At 36.0% G+C, this 19,291-nt stretch overlaps 1 protein-coding gene across 2 annotated transcripts in view; it reads right to left on the reverse strand.

Annotated features, from left to right (window-relative positions):
• Positions 1–19,291, reverse strand: part of LAMA2 (laminin subunit alpha 2) — a 478,805-nt gene that overhangs the window by 289,443 nt on the left and 170,071 nt on the right. For both annotated transcript variants that reach the window (XM_081094172.1, XM_081094171.1), the window contains exons 5-6: positions 4,566–4,745; positions 1,729–1,818 (exon numbers count right to left, since the gene is read on the reverse strand). In XM_081094172.1, coding sequence (XP_080950298.1) covers positions 1,729–1,818; positions 4,566–4,745 — 270 coding nt within the window. The remainder of the gene's footprint in view (positions 1–1,728; positions 1,819–4,565; positions 4,746–19,291) is intronic.

Genomic DNA, 19,291 nt, shown 5'->3' on the forward strand with positions numbered 1-19,291 from the left:
TGTGCAGAAGTCGGTTTTCAGCCTGGGCGAGTCTATTTTGAAGAAGTGGCATTAGAAGAAGTGGGGTATCTTCGCTGAGGTTGACCCCTCAGATTGAGGACATTTTTAGCAAAGGCCAGCTTAGGAGTACCGTAATTAAGTTAATAACAATGTACCTACCTCTATAGTTTAAGTTTAAAAAATTTGACTCTCAAAAGAAATTTTAATCGTTGTACTGTTGATATTTGGTTCTGTTGACTAATGAATTTGCCAACCACTGCCCTAGCTGGTTTGGCTTGGTGAATAGAGCGTCAGTCTGTGGATTGAAGGGTCCCGGGTTTGATTCTGGTCAAGGGCACATGCCTAGGTTGCGGGCTCGATCCACAGAAGGAGGCATGCAGGAGGCAGCCGATGAATGATTCTCATCATTGATGTGTCTATCTCTCTCTCCCTCTTGCTTCCTCTTTGAAATCAATAAAAATATATTTTAAAAATTATTGAATTTATTGGGGTGACGGACTTCAGGTGTACAATTCTACAATCATCTGTATGTTATATTGTGTGTTCACCACCCCAAGTCAAGTCTCCTTCCATCACCATTTATCCCCTCCTTTACCATCTTCTACCTCCCCCCACCCCCTTTTCCTCTGGTAATCACCATACTGTTGTCTGTGTCTATGAGGTTGTTTTCTTTGCTTAATCCCTTCACCCTTTTCACTCAGCATTCCAACCCCTATCTCCTATGACAGCTGTCAGTCTGTTCTCTGTATCTGAGTCTATTTCTATTTTGTTTGGTAGTTTATTGAGTACAGTCTTCATTCATGGCATGGAACTGACCCTCCAAGGCTGCCTTTTGGGCTCCCAAAGCTTGGGAAACACTGCTCAACGTGACATCTAATAGACACACACCCTTCTAAAAGCAGCACCTCTAACGTGCCCAGATAAATGTACCAGGGCATTTGAACCTCCGCTCAGAGGTAACATTATGATGATGCATTAGTCAGAAAAGTGGCTTCTAGAGAAATTCCATTTGTATTACAATTTTAGTAAGAGAAAAAAATCTATGCATAGGTAGCTATGTTCACCAATCTTACTATTCAATATATTTCTTCCGTATACTATACAACAAATGACTTTGTATTTCGCCAGTTTGGTTATGACTGAGAAGAAAGATGCTCATTCATCTTCCTTTTAGTTTGTATTCACTTAATATATTGTCATTAATGAAAAATTTGACCCAAAAGCATGGCAGCATTTTCTGGCCTAGCAATTTCATTCTCTCCTGAATACTCTCTTCCACCCCCCTCCATATTGCCCCTGCCCCACCCCAGTCTCCTGTTCCATGCCATTTATATTCACTTCCATGGACATTTTTCATTTGTTTGCATTAACTTTTTTGATGAAAATTTTTGAAAGAAATGGTCCGGTTGATTGATGGCAGGCATTCTCCAAAGCTAAATCATATTGTAGGCTGTCATAGCTAAAGAGGTTTCAAAATAGAAAGAGCTGTTTGGACCCCCCCCCCTTTTTTTGGAGGGGAGAAAAACTAATCTGGTTTCTGATACAGTGATGGCTGATTTCAAAGTCTATCCTAACCACCAACTCTATTTCCCTCTGGCACAGCTTCCTGTTACACTGTCTAAGCCGAGACCTGACACCCGCTCACAGGGTCCCTCTCAGCAAAGCCTCTTGCAAAACATTCACAGTTCAGAGCTTCGTTTTGCCTAAGCGTCCTATAAATATACATACATTTGTCACTGGATCAAGTGGACAAGCCCTGGCGTGACCGAAGCAGATGCACATCCCTCCAACCGAGATATCCTTGACCGAGTAGTAATACTGCAAAAAGCAATCAGAGAGAAATCCTGTAAAGAAGACTGCAAGGTGAAAGTAACAGAAGGGAACCTGCAATTAAAAACTTTACTTTCTGCTTTTATCCTTAGTTTGAAGCACACTGTGTTTCTCCGGACAACTGAGGGCTAACAATAGCCCAGAGAGAGAACGCCTCTAATTTATGTTGGGTGGGCATTTTAGAAATGTCTTTTCCACAGGCAGTACAAAGTCCATGCTGAAGCATCTGTTGTTGAGGGCAAGTTGTTATAATTCTTCATTAAAATTGTTTTAGTTTCTTGCAAGAAAACCTCTTTTATTGTCATTAGAGAAACCTCAGTATCCATGAACCATATGTAGACTATTTTATTTGATGAATTTGAAAAGAATCAGCAAATTTAGGGGAATGTACTCATAACAATACATTTCTTAAACAGAAGGAAGTGAAATGGGACTAACTGCAGGATTGACCTAACATAATGTGAGGAGTAAACTCGCCCCTGTTCATTATGATATTAACAAGCCCATGCAATTATTTCCCTATCTAAAGTTAAGATAGGGCTATGTTCCTAAATCTACCCAGCTTTTCAAAGACTAGTTATAATTATAGAACTGAATTATGTTTTAAATTTTAATTAATATGTATGAAATATTTTATAATTGAGAGTACTTCACATTATCATATGCAATCCAAATAACCATCAGAGTGGCGATGGTTCTATTATTCTAATCATTCACATTAAAAAAAAAAAGATTTAGAGAAAATAAGTAGGTAAACAAAAAACTGAATTCCCTGAAGACAAAGTTCCCTTTCCATCTACTTTTTTCTTTTTCTTTGTTTGTTTTTGTTGTTTATACATAGTGTCTTTTATAATATTTTTGTTGCATCATCTCAATTGATATATCTGAATTTCAAACTTATGAAATTTGCTAGGAAATTTAGGTTAAAAGTCTGCTTTTCACTAACCTCATCACATAATAATATAGATACAAATAGGGATATTTGCTTGTAAAGCTGATACAGTAGTTTTTGTAGATGCTTTTAAATTGGGAAATCTGTTTTAAATATAAATGTATAATGTTTCACTTTTGAGTCATTGAAAGGAACTAAAATTCAATATCCCTTTTTATATATTTAAATTTACATGTAGTGTTTACTTTACTTTCAAAAAACATATAAATGTTGAATTTCACTGCTCTATTTTAAAGGCTCATATCCAATGAATTCTAAATAATAGATGGGCACCCCAATCTCTACTTTGCCTTCTCAAAAGATGATAAAAGAAACACATTTATTGCCATTGATTTTTCCCCCTCTGATAGATATACTGTCAAGAAAGACTAAATTTCCCTTCAAAATTATTTAGCCTTTCTCGGTACATATTTTTAAGTCATGCTGAAATTAAAATTAAAAGGGATTTTTTAAAACAAGAATCTAACATCACCATAAAATAATCATTACTTCTGTATAAGATAATTTACACTAGGCTTATGTATAATACATGGTAAAATTATTTTAGGTTTAGATAATACCTAAACCTAACACAAGAAACATGTGTTGTATGAGGATAACAAAACTCTAAAAGTTATTTTATGATGGAAAGATTTGTGAAGGGTAAATTAAGTAATGAGAAGAGAAAATTTATGAGGGGTATTCATGAACCAATATTCAATATTCAGCAATGGTTCAGCAATTGTTGGCAATAGTCTGACCTTAGGAAGATCATTTTAGAACTAAGAGTTTTGTCTCACAATTTCAGTTTCCTCTACAATGCTCCATTTACCTTTACTTCTGGTCACACAGTAGGTATTCTCTTAGCATGGATTTGTAGCTGAATTGCCCCTCTTGGTAAAAATGTCTTGGTTATGTAACAGCGTGTAGGGGAGGTGACATAATCCAGTGCAGGTGGCGGGGGATAGATAGGAGGAAGCACAGTTATGGCTCCTAGCAACCTCCACTGATCATTTATGTCATGGTCACATAAATTCCAGTTTAACACTGGGAAACAGCAATTTTCTTAGCTCCTGTTTTCAAAGATCTGTTGAAAGACTGCTATAAGCATTTTTTTTCTGATATCCTATCAGGAAGGAAAATAAAACAATATATAAAGTCAGTTTTTCCCTACAGTCGTGCTCTTTAAAACTATGGCTTTTGATTTATTAATACAGCATAAAACTAAATTATTTAATTGGACAAAATGGTGCACAGACCAGCAGCATTGACATTACTGGGAACTTGATAGAAATGCAGTTTCTCAACTCAGCCCTAGACCCCCTAAATTTTCACAATATCAACAGTTGCTTCTGTGCATGTTAAGGTTTATGATTTATTGCAGTGTGTGTGTGTGTGTGTGTGTGTGTGTATTAGTCATGTTATAAAATGTATTTCTTAGTGTTGACTGCAGCCAAAAATGTTTCAGTTTCCTACAGTAACTCCCCAAAGCCAATTATAACAGTGCTGATCGCCCAAAGTGACAAAACTTAGCTCTCAAAAATCAGAATATGAATTAGGCATTATGATCTTCATTTTGCAAAAGAGGGGATCAAAGTTTAAAAATGTTAAAAACTTTGATAAATGTTACACATCTAACAAGTAGCTAAGCTTAGATTTGAACAAAAGGCCTACCAAATTTTAAAGTCTTTGATAACCACTGCTACAAATCATGGAAAGATATATTTTAAAATTATAAAACAGAAGATTAAAAAGAAGGGTGCAATATCATTCACAGCCTACAATATGGTCCATCATAACTTACCCTTCGTGTGACAATGGGGTCAATTTCCCTTGGGTCTTTGTGAGCAAACATCATCAAATCGGCATTCAAGGTGCGGATCCTCTGAAACCGCAGGCGAATATAGCGGGCAGAGGTGAATTCTAGCAGTTCAGGAGAAGGGTCATCCGCACTTGGTCTCCCGTTGATCAGAGAGATGTGAATCTACACAATGTGGAAAAAAAATTAACAATTAAGCTCACCAAATACTAAATATCTGGTTTTGTTTTGTTTTTCTTTTGGAAAATCAAGATAAGCTCTCTACTCCTAATTAATTAGGCAGATGCAGCTTCATGTTTACTGAAATAATGTAATTGGGAGATTTTATGGACCTTTTAACACATGTATATGCAATATATTTGTTTATATTTTAGGTGTTCTCTATATATTGCAATTACCCATAATCCTCTATTCCAAGGCATTGCATCTACTTGGCCTTCTTAGGGGTTCCATAAATTTTTAAATCACTAATTTTTATCTGAAAATTATTGTGTCCTGAAATTATTTAAGAATCTGGTATACAGTGAAAAACCAAAAAAAACTTGGTTTAAATAAAACAACTACAAAATATACAAAAACAGAAACTCATCAAGTACTTAAAATCATTCTAAATTTGAAAGTATCTATTTATAGAGCGTTAGCATATAGAGAGCAAAGAAATGACACACTGCAAGGAAAACTAGACAAATCTACAATCATAGTAAGAGATTTCAATCAGTTGTTCATTTGTTGTTGGTATTTTAGTAACTAGATCAATAAAATCAGAGGTATAACTCAGTCTATGAAAGTACATAAAAACCTGATTGGAATGGTAGATTTGTTAGGAAAATAATTTAGCACAATTGACACTAAAACAAATGAAATCTAATAAAATCAAAATAGAGAAATTGCAAAGAAACTATCCTTCAAAGGTGCATGAATCCCACATGCTCTCACATGCATTTCACAAGAGCAGAACATTTTAATGAGAAATAAACCAGTTTGGTAAGATAAAAAGAACTTCTATTACAGATAAAGGAATTCTTTGCCCTCATACCTAAAGAACTCCTATAAACCAACAAGAAAAAGACCAACAATGTAACACAAAAAGCAGAGAAAAGATACAAGGAAACTATTCAAGAAAATTTAAAATGGCTGTTAAACTTTTGATAAGATAGTGAACCTCACCCATTATTTAAAAGAAAACTATTCATTAAAACCACAATAATAAACTCTTTCCATTTTTTCAGATGGTCAAAACCCCAAAATATTGATAATACTCCCTGATGGCAAGACTGAAGAGGTATAAGCATTTTCATACACTTACAAGTGTGAGTGCAAAATGACATAAATCCTTATGAAAGTGAGTTTATCAATAATTATCAAAATAACAAATGCAGCTCAGCCATCGAAGCTCAGTGGTTGAGTGTAGACCTATGAACCAGTAGGTCATTGTTTGATTCCCGTTCAGGACATATGCCTGGGTTGCCGGCTTGATCCCCAGTGTGGGGCCTGCAGGACGCAGCCAATCAATGATTCTCTCTGATCACTGATGTTCTCTCTCTCTCTCTCTCTCTCTCTCTCTCTCTCTCTCTCTCTCTCTCTTATCTCTCTCCCCTTTCCTCTCTGAAATCAATAAAAATATATTTTTTTAAAAATTGCAAATGCATACAATTTTTAACCTAATATCCATCAATGGGCAACTGGTTAAATAAATAATATATCTACCTACTGAATTATTGCACCATAGAAAAGAATGAGGCAACTCAATATACTAATGGGAAAAAGTACTTTCACTTTTTGTACTTTGTAAATGCATTATTACCTATGCAATAAATTACATCAAATCAAACATTTTAAATAAAATTAATTGAGTGGTAGGTTTTGGACTGAATCACCCCCTACCCCCTACCCCACCCCCAAGCATGTGCATGCATGCACAGGAGGCTAAAGAGACAGAAATGCAAGAAGAAAGGAGTCTTGTGCTGGGCAGGAAGCTGCCCAGGAACACGGCAGTCCATGCATGTACTGGGAAATTGTGACTTGAGGTCATCACTGGAATTTTCACCCACTTTTGTGTTAATTACATTTTTTGACAGGAGAGGCAATGGTATGTTTCCATTCTGAACATCCTACATTTAGATAATCTCCGAGAGCATTTACAAACTGACTGCCAATAAACTACTGAGTCACTAGAGAAATAAATATAGCAAACTCTGAGATGAGAAACTAATTCTGATGTCACAAAGCATAAGCTCAAAATGCCTCATGATAAAAATATGAAATGTCCCAGCTAATTGAGTCTACCTTGGATACGTAGTAAAAAATAAATTCATTTACTACATTTGAAGATGGTAGAATTCAAGATCTGCTAAATATACTGAATCTGAAAATACTGGATACTTTCTAATGTAAAAAAAAAATCTAAAAGAGTAAAGTGGATCTTGTATATTCCACATTTCTGGCATCCAGTGGGTAAACCAGAAATGTGTTTAAGTAGTCTCTATTACTTAAGAAGGTATCAATTAAATGTTAAAAGGATGAATAAAAAGATACATGAAGCAATTAAATTAGTTCCCCTTAGAGATTAATTTTGGCATCTGAAAAATCACCAGTGCCCTTGAATTCATGCTTAATTTCTGTCTCATCAAGCTCTCCCTTGAGTGCTCCTAAAAATGCTGTTTGAAAGAAAGGAGGAAATCACTGCATGTCTAGGATTAAAGTTTCTGAAAATTATTAAGGTTTATTTGGTGTTTATCCTATGGTGAACCATTATTTGTGGTGGTACATAAAATCAGTAAGTTCCTCTTTGAAACTCACGGGAAATTTAAAATGAATGGTGTACATGTTCTCATTTAGGTTAATAAACCATATGATAGCCACATAAAGGACTCAGCAAAGGAACACTTCTCACAGCTTTGGTATTTTCATCAAGCTACTCTGCCAAGAGAGCTTGTGAGTGTAGTTAGTCCCAAGCTGTTTTTGGATTATAAAACCAGCCAGCTGTTTGGCCATGTTGTGAGCAGTTTCATTCCATCATTTTTTTTTCTTTTTTCACTCCCCTTCAAAATAAATCATAATATTGGCTAGGATATTTCCACTGACACAATGCTGTGTAATTCTGAGTCCTCTGGATAGCATAGCATACTTCCTGGTTTCCTGTGGGGTGACAACTGGAGGGAGTCTATCTTCAAAAAGATGAAAAGTGTCAGTCCTCAAGACCACCACTGCCTTGCTGTGAGGCTGTGGGAAGTCGTGGCAGTCTAGAATCTTCTGAAATGAATTCTATTACAGACATGTCGGTGGGTGTATGTTCATGCTGTCAAAGGAATTCATTCCAACTGAAAATATCAGCCTGATTAACAAACAGTCTTGTAGAGTTTTAAATTACACTCTTCTTTGAAATCAGTTTTGCAGAAAAATAAAGAGGAAAAATACCTAATGAGTTTATGACTAAATGACCAAATGAATATGGCACTCTATTCACTCACATAATCCTGTTTTTATTAGTATAAGCATACTATATAAATCATGTTACAACTGCAGATGGAGAAACATTTGTGACTCTATAGCATTTTTTACTATATAATTTATTCTATAATTAAAATACAATTTAAAAATGGTTTACGCAGCAAATAATCAGATTTCTAGTATGAATAATTGTCCCTTATGATGTTTTTCTAATTATATTAATACAACTGTTTTAGATTTCTAAAATAGCTATACTCCTAATAATTTTCTAGTGGGTGCATAGATGGGAAAATGTAGGCTGCTTAGAAATCATTAATAAGTATTAGAAATTTTGAACTGAGTACTGGAAGTAGATGGAGTTGACAATGTATGTGTAGTGTGCTCCCTTAGAGCATTTTAAAATCCCATTTGAATTTTTAATCTCTAAAGTTGCCAATTAAAAATGGAGAATGACTTATGAGTAAGATGTCTCCAGGAGATAAAACAATAAAATCCACACATGTAGGTGCAGCCAAATAACATATAGGTGTATATGTAAACGAGTGATTAAGACTTGTGGGAATCTCTTAAATACAATCATGGTTAATATGATATTATTTCAGAGACAGAGAGTAACTTTGAAAAATGAGCAAAATAACTTTTATTTTACTGTGTGAAAAGGGAAAAAATCAAATATTTGGAGAAAGGGGGTAAGCTGTATGAATCTTAAGGGGACAGCACAACAATTTGTCGTTGTGTTTCTAGCACAGCGCAAAGGCTCTGGCACTGGCTATGTATCACCAACAGGAACCCTCAAATTATGACTATTTAGTCCTCACCATACCTGATCTACTAGCAGCATTTGAAACAACTGAACACTCCATCCACTTCCAGGACTCCACACTGTCCTTGTTTTCCTCCGGCTATCTCCTTCACTACTTAACACCCTTTCTCCTCTCTAACTCTAATATTGGAGTGCCATGTTGTTCAGTCTTTGTTCTCTTCTGTTCTATTTACACTTACTCACTTAGTGATATCATCAGCGCTCACAGCTTTAAATACCATCTATACTTACGTCTCCCACATCTACGTCTCCAGGCCCGATCTCTCCCCTGAAGGTCAGAAGGCAGAAACCAACTGCCTTCTCGCCTACATTTATTTGCCTATCTAATAGGTATTTCAAATGTAGATCTCAAGTTGAGTTCCCACTTTTCATCCCGACAGTCTTCCCAATTTCACTAAATTATTTCATTCTTTCAGCTACTCAGCAACTTTAAGTCATCTCAACTGTTTTTGTTTTCTTTATTCCTATATCCGAAATGTCTGAAAATCTTATTGGCTTTACCTTCAAAATATATCCAGCATCTAAACACTTCTCTAAAACCATCTTAGCCCAAGCTTTCATCATCCTCTGCCTGGGTACTACAATAGGATCAGAACAGGTCTTTATGCTACCACACCTAACTCCCTATGGTCTACTAGTAATATAGCAGATTAAAAAAAAATTTTTTTTTACTAAATGTTTCCATCAATTTAGTCTCAGTATTCCTTAAAATAAAAATCACAAGTTTAATATTAATTATTTAAAATAATGGACACCAAAAAAGCCAACTTTCACTCATGCTGCACGTTGGTCTATGTTCTTTTACTTCTGCTTGCCAGATGATCTTTAGTAATTTCTGCAAAGAGATTCCTTGTCAATAGATTATATGGAAAAGTTTTAAAAGATGGCCAACAGCTTTATGAAAATAGTGTGAACCATAGCAAAAGAGGTCCATTCCAACTCAAGTGTGTGTTACCTGCCATTGGGTCGGCTCTGACTCCTGGTGGCCCTATGAATAAGAGAGGGCCACAATGGAGACCCAGGCCTATGGCTGCTTTTACAGACTCGATTCATCTCATATGTTGTCTTTCTCTTTTCCTGCTGCCTTCAATTGACCCCAGAATTCTTGTCTTTTCCAAAGAACCCTGCCTTCTCATGATGTGCCCAAGTAGGACAGCTTTAGTTTTGTCATTTTTGCCTCTAGCAAAGTTCCAGGTTCAATTTTCTTGAGGACATACTTGTTCATCTTCCTGGTAATCCAGGGTATCCACAGAGCTCCATATTTCAGGAGAATCTTTTTTTCCTTCTTCAATGTCCAGATTTGGCATCTGCACGTAGGAATTGGGAGTATAAGAGTGTGGACGATCTCTGAAGACATATTTTTGCTCTTGGTGATCTTTCCTAGTTCGTTCACTGCTGGCCTTCTGAGTATCTGTCACCTCTCTATGTCTTGGCTGCAGCATTCATTTAAATTGATGACCAAATCCAATTAAGCAAAATCTTTAACAATTTTGATATCTTCATGGCCTATATTAAAGTTGCATATTTCTTCTGCAATCATGTTTTTTGTTTTCTTGATGTCCAAATGCTGTCCTGCTTTGGCACTTTTCTCTTTCCACATTTCAAATCTTTGCTACTTTCTTCCAACATGAGCCCCATGCCATAATCACATTCACTATTAGCTAACTGCACAAAGTCATCATTTTTTTTTTAGTGAAAGCCAAAGCTTTTAGTCTCCTCTCATCATTTGGTGCCTCAACAATCAACTTGAAAATTCTCTTGAGGTCAGTGTCTATTTCACAGAGCGCTCTAAATATTATAAAATATAATTCCAATCATGTCATTCTCTTCCAATGATTTTCTATTTCACTATCAATAAAAGCCAAACATTTCACAATGAACTATGAGATCCTATATTACCTGCAACATACTGTGCCCTATCCCCTAACATTACCAAAGGAGAAAACAACTTCTCAAGCTCTTTCCCTTACTCACACTGCTCCAGCCAGAGTGCCATCTTTGTTAGAGCATGCCAGATAAGCTTTTACCTCAGAACTTTTGAACTTGGGTTCCCTCGACCAGAATGTTACCCTCCCAGATTTGCAATGCTCACTTTATCATCTATTTCAAACTATTTAGCAAATTCAACTAGCTTTCTACTTTAAAAGCTATTTCATAGAGTTAATCAGATTTTTTTATGTAATTATATGAGTAAATCTTTGAGTATGTTATTTCCACAAAATGAAATTAAAGTCAGTAATCCTTCATATCATTTTCCATCCAAGAATTTTGAGTTAAGTTTATTTAAAGAAAATTAGGAAATTAACAGCTTGGATCCATGATTTCCTTATATCCAATCTACTATGCATGTTAATATTAGTTAAACATTAGTTAACTTTATTCTCTATTACACCAATGTTCCATTTTGACAGGCTATTTTCAGCTGAGCAGAACACATAAATGTGTTCTCTCAGTTATAAGACATTTTATTCGAACTTAAGAACTACTCAAATTAATTTTGTTAACCAGACCAAAGTGAACCTTACCCATTGGTTAGCTCCTTCTTTGTGCAAATCATATCCTGGCTATTTCACTGTCCGATCTATATATTTGATGTACTACTATTAGCATGAGTTCATAAAAAAACAATAAGCTTATTAAAAGTATAGAGTAAATTTCTTAAACTCGATGGAAACACAGTAACTACCAATAAGGCTAATTAACAGAGTACCTTGCTTCTAGAAGAAAAAGTTTTTACCAAATGTTATCATCTTTATGAATTGTCATTAGTTTTATTATATGTAACAGAATAGTTATTGAAAAATAACCTTCCTTACCTAATCAGAAAAGTTTCACTGCAATTTTTAAAACTTTTTCAAATCAATGGAATATTTTAAAAGTCTTACAAATATAAAAATACATGCATATCTAAATATTAATGCATGAGTAACAAAAATACATTAAATAATAAAAGTTATGTCATTTAAAATACAGGTTAAATATTTAAACATTTCAGACTAGATATTTCCTTAACCAATAAATTTTACAGCCATTATGAGGAAATCGGGTATTACAGAATCAATATTTTTCCAGTCCATTATTTTCAGTGATATTAGGCATAGTTTATTAAAGTTCTCTTTGTATTTTCCTACATCTTCTATTTTATTTTCTCCAAACTAGCAGCTGTCATTTTTATGATTATTTTTATTAATTCAAATACTGCTCCTTTGCACATCCAGAAAATGAAGTATTCTGAAGGCTTAAAATACATGCATACAAAGCTTTATCTCTGGTCTGCCTCTTCATACTTTAATATTTTTTATTCATTAATTTATCATTCAGTCACCCATTCAATCAAAAATGTTAATTGGATGCCTAGTATATTCCAAGTAACTGAATCATTTTCACTTCCGTTTTTAAAAAATATATTTTTATTGATTTCAGAGAGAAAGGGAGAGGGAGAGAGAGAGAGAAATATCAATGATGAGAGAGAATCATTGATTGGCTGCCTCCTGCACGCCCCCAACCAGGGCATGTGCCCTTGACTGGAATCGAACCTGGGACCCTTTAGTCCGCAGTCCGATGCTCTATTCACTGAGCCAAACCAGTCAGGCTCACTTCCTCATTTTGTGTCATGGTTTATCTCACCTCTGAGCCCCTTTGTCAAGAACCTTTTCTGTGTCTGCACTGTTTGCACTTGCACAGATATACTTTACACAGAGTTTAGTCCTCAGCTGAGATGCCAATTCCTTCCTTTCATGAATACGTCCATGTTCTGTCCAGAAGTTCTTCCTATGAATTCTCTGAGCTTCTCTATTATCACAGCCTGTTTACTTGCATGTGTCTGCTACTAGACTGTAAGTTCAATGAGACTAGAAACTTTGCCTTATTTATAATGTATTTTAATGCTCAATAAAGTGAATAGTACATGGTAAATTCTCAATAATTACTTGCTGAATGAATAAATCACTATCAGTGTCCAAATATTATAGGCTGTGATAGATCTTCTGGCAAATTAACTCTTTTCCCCAATCAATATTCTCAATTTTTATATATCATTCAAAAATGAACTTTGTATATTTTTAAATATATTTTACCTATATTTCCAATTCCATTGATTGGATGCACACGATAATTTTGGCATGAATTTTATTTACCACTAGAGGCCCAGTGCACGAAATTCGTGCATGGGAAGGGTCCCTAGGCCTGGCCGGAGATCAGGGCTGATCAGGTTCCCCACCTCCCCACCTCCCCGCCTCCCCGGCTCCTCCCTCCCTTGCTCTCTCAGCGCCCCACCGCCGCCACTAGACACCTGCCATGTTCCATGCTGCCCCCTGGTGGTTAGCGCACATCCTAGTGAGCAATTGAATTCCTGGTCTCCTGGTTGAACTCCCGAGAGGATGATTTGCATATTAGCCTTTTATTATATAGGATAATTAACCAAATCTCACTACAGCTGTAATAATTCAAGTACTTAAAGGGGCATATTATGGAGATCTTGGTAGCCCCAATATTTGGAAGAATAAACAAAAAGTATTTCAGACACTAGTGGAGTCATTTCTGAAGATAAAAATAATGCAATATACTTGTATAAATGGATACATTCTTTCAGGTGCCTCAATATTCCTACTTACCAGAACTGGAAATACATTCTTTTTATGCAGAATGCACTGAGTTCACTTAGAAAGTCCTTAATAAATATTGCACTCTCATTAGAAGTGTACAAACCCAACTAAAATAACTTCTCCTCCATGGATAATGATCACTGATCAGCTTAGTAGTAGTATTTTAATACATAAAATATCAAGGACTATAAGCGACCTTAACTTCCTTATCCCAAGAATACAGGAAACATCAACGTAATGAACTGCTTACCCAATAGGACTGTATCACTGGCAACTCTACCCGGAGCTTAGTCTTAACAGGTATTTGACACTCCTATAAGATGGTATCTCACTTTTGACACCCACATGGTTCCATTGTCCCTGAAACTTAGATTGTTTTTCTCCTGTTCTTTAGAATTATAATTCTTACCTTTGTCATTCCTGAATGAAAGTTTTTCCTTCTATAAAATATTTAAACATATTCTTCACTGTCAAAACAGTAGTCATTAATAAATTGCAGTATAATAAGAAAATCAGTTCTCTTGAAAGAGTATTTGTACTTTTGTTTTTCTTTTCTTTTCTCATAGTGGAAATACTCAAAACACTGTGTTTCAAAGATTTGTGGAGCTTCTCTCCTGGTCAAATAAGAGCATCCTTGTCCCTCTCTCTCTTTCATTTTATATCAGAGTTATTTATTTTTGTACCAACAGCAGATTTCATGAAGCATGCTTTCTAACTTTTATGAAATTAACACATAGAAAGGCTGTTTTTTGAAAAGATAAAAAATAGAAGTGAAGTCATAGATGCTTTAGGGGTTTTGATTTTCTCAACACCTCAAGCTTGGTATGGTCTTTCTTTTCAAAAAGCTCTGGTGAATTCTTGCTTCGTACAAGTCAAAGCCATCAGCAAAGCATTTATTTCTAAGCCCCTTGAGCCTAGGTTAGTTACATCTAGAACATGCCCAGATGGGTAACCTGTAATCCATCGTAACTGAGTGGAAAATCTTGTATCATTCCCACTGGTCATGATGTATAAAAGGAACAATGATAACTAAGTCCCTGATATTTCTAAAAAGAGAAAATCATTACTAAATACAAATATCACCCCTCCCCCTTTTCTTTTCTCTAAAAGGACCTTGACACACAGGAGCTCATTTTAAATCTATTTTAAAATTTAAAGTTATTTTCAAATAATAATTTTAAAAAGTACTCCAAGTTGAAAATGTTTCATTTATCGCTTGTGTTTTTCTTTCTCCAGGTAAAGTATATAATATTCTCAGAGATAAAAGAAGTGTTGTCAAAATAGGTTTTCTCAATCTCTTTTGGGAGCTTCTCATATAAATTTTATCAAATGCAGATGCCATTTCTAAATCTTTGTGCTGACAACCTAAGATAATATAGGGATATAAACATCATCTGAAATTCACAGCAGGAAATAATCTAAGAGAAATAGCTTCAGAATAGACCATGAGGGAAAATCACCAGATTTTCTTACTCCGCTCACACATTTGCATTGTTCCAAATTCTCTTTTGGGTGTGCCTCAACCAGACACAGACTAAGAGAACAGAATCATTAGTCATCTATTCCAACTTCAGAGCTATTTCAGAAATTTCTGTGCAATACACAGGACGTGGCACATAAAATCAATAGTGGTTATTGTGTTCTTATTGGATATTAGACACTCTTTCATGTGATCTCTATGTCCCAAATCATTCAGCAATGCCGGCTGGTGTAGCTGAGCATCAACTGATGAACCAGAAGGTCATGGCTAGTCTTCTGGTCAGGGTATATGCCTGGGTTGCAGGCTCAATCCCCAGTGTGGGGCATGCAGGAGGTAGTCGATCAATGATTCTCTCTCATCATCGATGTTTCTATCTCTCTCTCCCTCTCCCTTCCTCTCAGAAATCAATAAAAATGTTTTTAAAATAAATAAGCCATTCATCATTAACTCATTTCATGCTTACAACAATCTCATAAGGTTCTTGTTATTATCTCCTTTTAAAAAAGAGATACACACAAAATTTTAGCAAATATGGCTAAGTTCATATAGCTAGGATATGTTCCAATTTGAGTCTTACTGCATGGCTGAGCTCAGTACCACCACATTACCTCACAGGAGAGGGTTTTAGTAGGCACCTGTTGAATGAGTAACAGCAGGTCACCTAGGCACTGCTTGAAGACTTCTTGCATTATGAAGCTCAGCACTAGTGAGAGAACATTGTCCATGCACCCTCCCTTCCTTCTCTTCTTTGCCTTTCTTCCATTCCATCCTTGTCTGTAACTAACCCCAGTAGCTTAACTTCAGTTTTTCTTCATTGTCTTGCTGTTGCTCCTCTGGAATTATCTATATTGTTTGATTTCCCCAGCTCTTGGATTTTAGTCATGAATTTTGGGCAGTATTTATCCTACTAGTTTTATCCATTCTAGACTTCCTTGGGTAAACTGCTTAACATGCCTGAAAGTCACCACACAGGACCAACCACCAGATCAGATGGTGACTAGGCTCCCTGGGAACAGGTGTGAACTATATTATAGCATAGAGCAGTGATGGCGAACCTTTTGAGCTCGGTGTGTCAGCATTTTGAAAAACCCTAACTTAACTCTGGTGCCATGTCACATATAGAAATTTTTTGATCTTTGCAACCATAGTAAAACAAAGACATATTTTTGATATTTATTTTATATATTTAAGTGCCATTTAACAAAGAAAAATCAACCAAAAAAATGAGTTCGCATGTCACCTCTGACATGCGTGTCATAGGTTCGCCATCACTGGCATAGAGGGCCCCCCCTTAGTGACCCTAAGCCAAGAGAGAGTCCCAGACCTGATTAACACCCCCTGGCGTTGATCCATATCAGTAGATATCTTCCATATAAATAGAAGCAAAGCTCTACATTGATCAAAACCAGAACTGGGACATGTCCAAGAAGGCTAAAGCATCAATTAACATGAAAAGAACCAACAATCCCTAAAGTCTTAGCAACATCATAATATTCAAAATTAGTTATGACAGGTTTAATACTTAATTAATTTAATAAGTTAATTCACTGGTGTGCAACAAATTAATTAATACTTTATGGGAAATTCTACTAAAAAGAAAGTACTAGACCCTGGCTGGGTAGCTCAGTTGGTTAAGCATTGCCCCTATATGCTAAGGTTGTAGGTTCAATCTCTGATCAGGGCACATACAAGAATCAACCAATGAATGCATAAATAAGTGGAACAATAAATTTCTCTTTCTCTCTCTAAAAATCAATTTTAAAGGAAGTACTGAAACCTCAAATTATAGGGAGAGAGGGAAACAATACATTAATACCAAAAATAAATATCTGTGAAACTAACATGCTCTTCCTCAGTCTCAAATAAGAATAAAAGCAACTGAGAGTACAATGACCTACATTGGGAGGACAGGACGATCAGTACACTTGAAAGGCATGACAACAGCACAAAGGAAAACTTAAGCAACATTTTCCTGTTTTGTTTTTAGTCCCCGTGTGGGAACACTTGTTTAAAATTAAAATAAAATCTTGGAGCATGAGGTCTAAATACAGTGCCAGATCCTGTGTCACTAGATTGGAACAAATCAGTCTCTCCTTCTCATTCCCTGACTCAAAGTTTCCTCAGAGAAAAACTGTGTGTGTGTGTGTGTGTGTGTGTGTGTGTGTGTGTGAGTGTTGTAAGTACATAATACAAATCTGGATAAATAAATTATCTTGATTTTCCCCCATCTATCTAGAATAGCATTTTGGGATGGCCATTGGCAAGCTAAACTAATTTAATTTTCACAAAGGTTCAACTTTAAACAAGATGTCAGAGATTTTAAATTATGAAGGCATACTAATTCTTAGACACAAGGTCCTCATGATTGAGCATGTTCCTGGGCTACCTGCATTTCTAATATCCCTAACATATATGTATGAAAACTAGAGTCCCCATGCTGACTACCCACACATCCTTACCTTTTGGCAGGTGTTTCCTGACTCCCTACTCTCGCCAATATAAGGACAGCCTCATTCTCTGAACTTTCCCTTCTTTTGCCACCTTTCTCTCTTTTTTTTTTTGGCTTTTACGTTTTATTTTTTTGGTGTTTCCTTCCATACCTTTACTTGTTCTCCAGTCACCTCTTATTTTTTCATTCTTATCCTGCTCTATTTCATTTCATCTTTAGAGTGAAATTGTACATCCAAGGTTGATCAAGTTTCTATGCTTTCAAGTGAAATCATGTGTTCCATTACTGTAAATATAGCCTCTAACCTAGTTTTGTAAAAGCAAAGTATAGATATTACCTCTCCGAACTTAAGATTTTTTTCATTGTACAAAGAATAGATCAATAAATAAAAAAATGTGGGTTTTTTTAGAGAATAAAATTTTAATTCCCATAACTGAGGAATTTTCATTTCAGTGGGTTCGTAAATCTGAGTAGCAGCAAGGGGTCTGTGTGTAAGATTGCAAAGATGTTCATACACATATGCTTTTCTAATTTGGGCTAATCCTGTGCCTGATCCTTTATACAATTGTGTGCATGTATGTGTGTACTTGTTAATTACAGTTTAAGATCATACATGTTAGAGACATACTACCTGGGTTCAAATTCTGCCTCTTACTGTTTGTGTGAATTTAGCAATTTACTTCATCTCTGCATGCCTCAGTTTCCTCTGTAAAAGACAACTAACAATGATACTTATTTTATCATGCCATTTGCTGGATTAAAAGAAATAATTCACGTGAACTGAATAGAATAATGCCTAGCACACAGGAAAAATACTGTGTTAGCCATTGTTATTATTATTCTTGAGAGAGCAAGGAAACTATTACAAATGGTTGTGTGTTTCCCTGCTGAGCAAGATGTGCTGCACCCTTTACAATAGTTACCTACTACCAACCTGAACAGCCTCAGAAGACAGAAGTAGCAGTGACAAAGTTCCCACCCACAATGGGGAGGTGATTCTGGAAATGTTTTGAAGGTTGAACATCAGTGGGAGACTATCCATCAGGAAAGAAGGACCTGTGCCTGGATTTTACCTTCTAGTTCCTGTTCATTTTCACACAAGCAATTAAGAGATGCAAAGATCAGAGGAGTTCCTGGCTCAAGAGCCCTCCAGCTCTGTGTTGGGGCTGTTGCTCTGGGGGTGGTCTATATTCCCATTCCCTGGCATGACAGTCTTTGGAACTAAGGACAGAGTAAGTGACCAAATGCCAACACAGGGCTGCAGGAAGAGGATGTTGTAGAACTGACATCTGGACAGTAGTTTGTATTATAGATTTTGTACACTTGAAACCTGTATAATTTTCTTAAAGAATGTCACCCCAATACATTTAATTTTTTAAAAAATGTGATGTGGGATGGGACTAGCTATAAATCTAACTTCATACTTAGATTTTTTTTCTTTTGAGTCACCAGGCTTGCAAGCATGTCGCTTCACGTACACTGATGGCTAGATAACATTAAAAAATATCAAGGTTTCAAGGAAGTGTTTCCTTGAGGTTCAGTGTTAATTTCACATGCTTTATGTGACAACAGCAAATGTGATCCACGTGAATAGTATCCTAAGGTCAGCTTCCTGCATTCTTCTGTACAGAGTTGGATCATAATCATTTATTTATTAGGTTTGTAGGATGTTAGCTCTACACGCCCCTGACATCTGTACGGCACCAGCCGATCTCTAGTTGCTTCAAAGAAGCAGAGTCACCGAGGGACCTCTCCTCCCACACCACAGATGATGATTTCTGCCGACTTACTGAGTACACAGTGTTCTTGCTCCTTTGCTGGACTCACTACTAACTGACCACAGGAAGCTGCAAAGCCGTGCCCTCAAAGAAGCTCAGATACAGCTTGTGTTGTTGATTAGCTGGC

Source organism: Myotis nattereri, assembly GCF_964212035.1.
Source record: "Myotis nattereri genome assembly, chromosome: 6".
NCBI classification, from domain to species: Eukaryota; Metazoa; Chordata; class Mammalia; order Chiroptera; family Vespertilionidae; genus Myotis; species Myotis nattereri.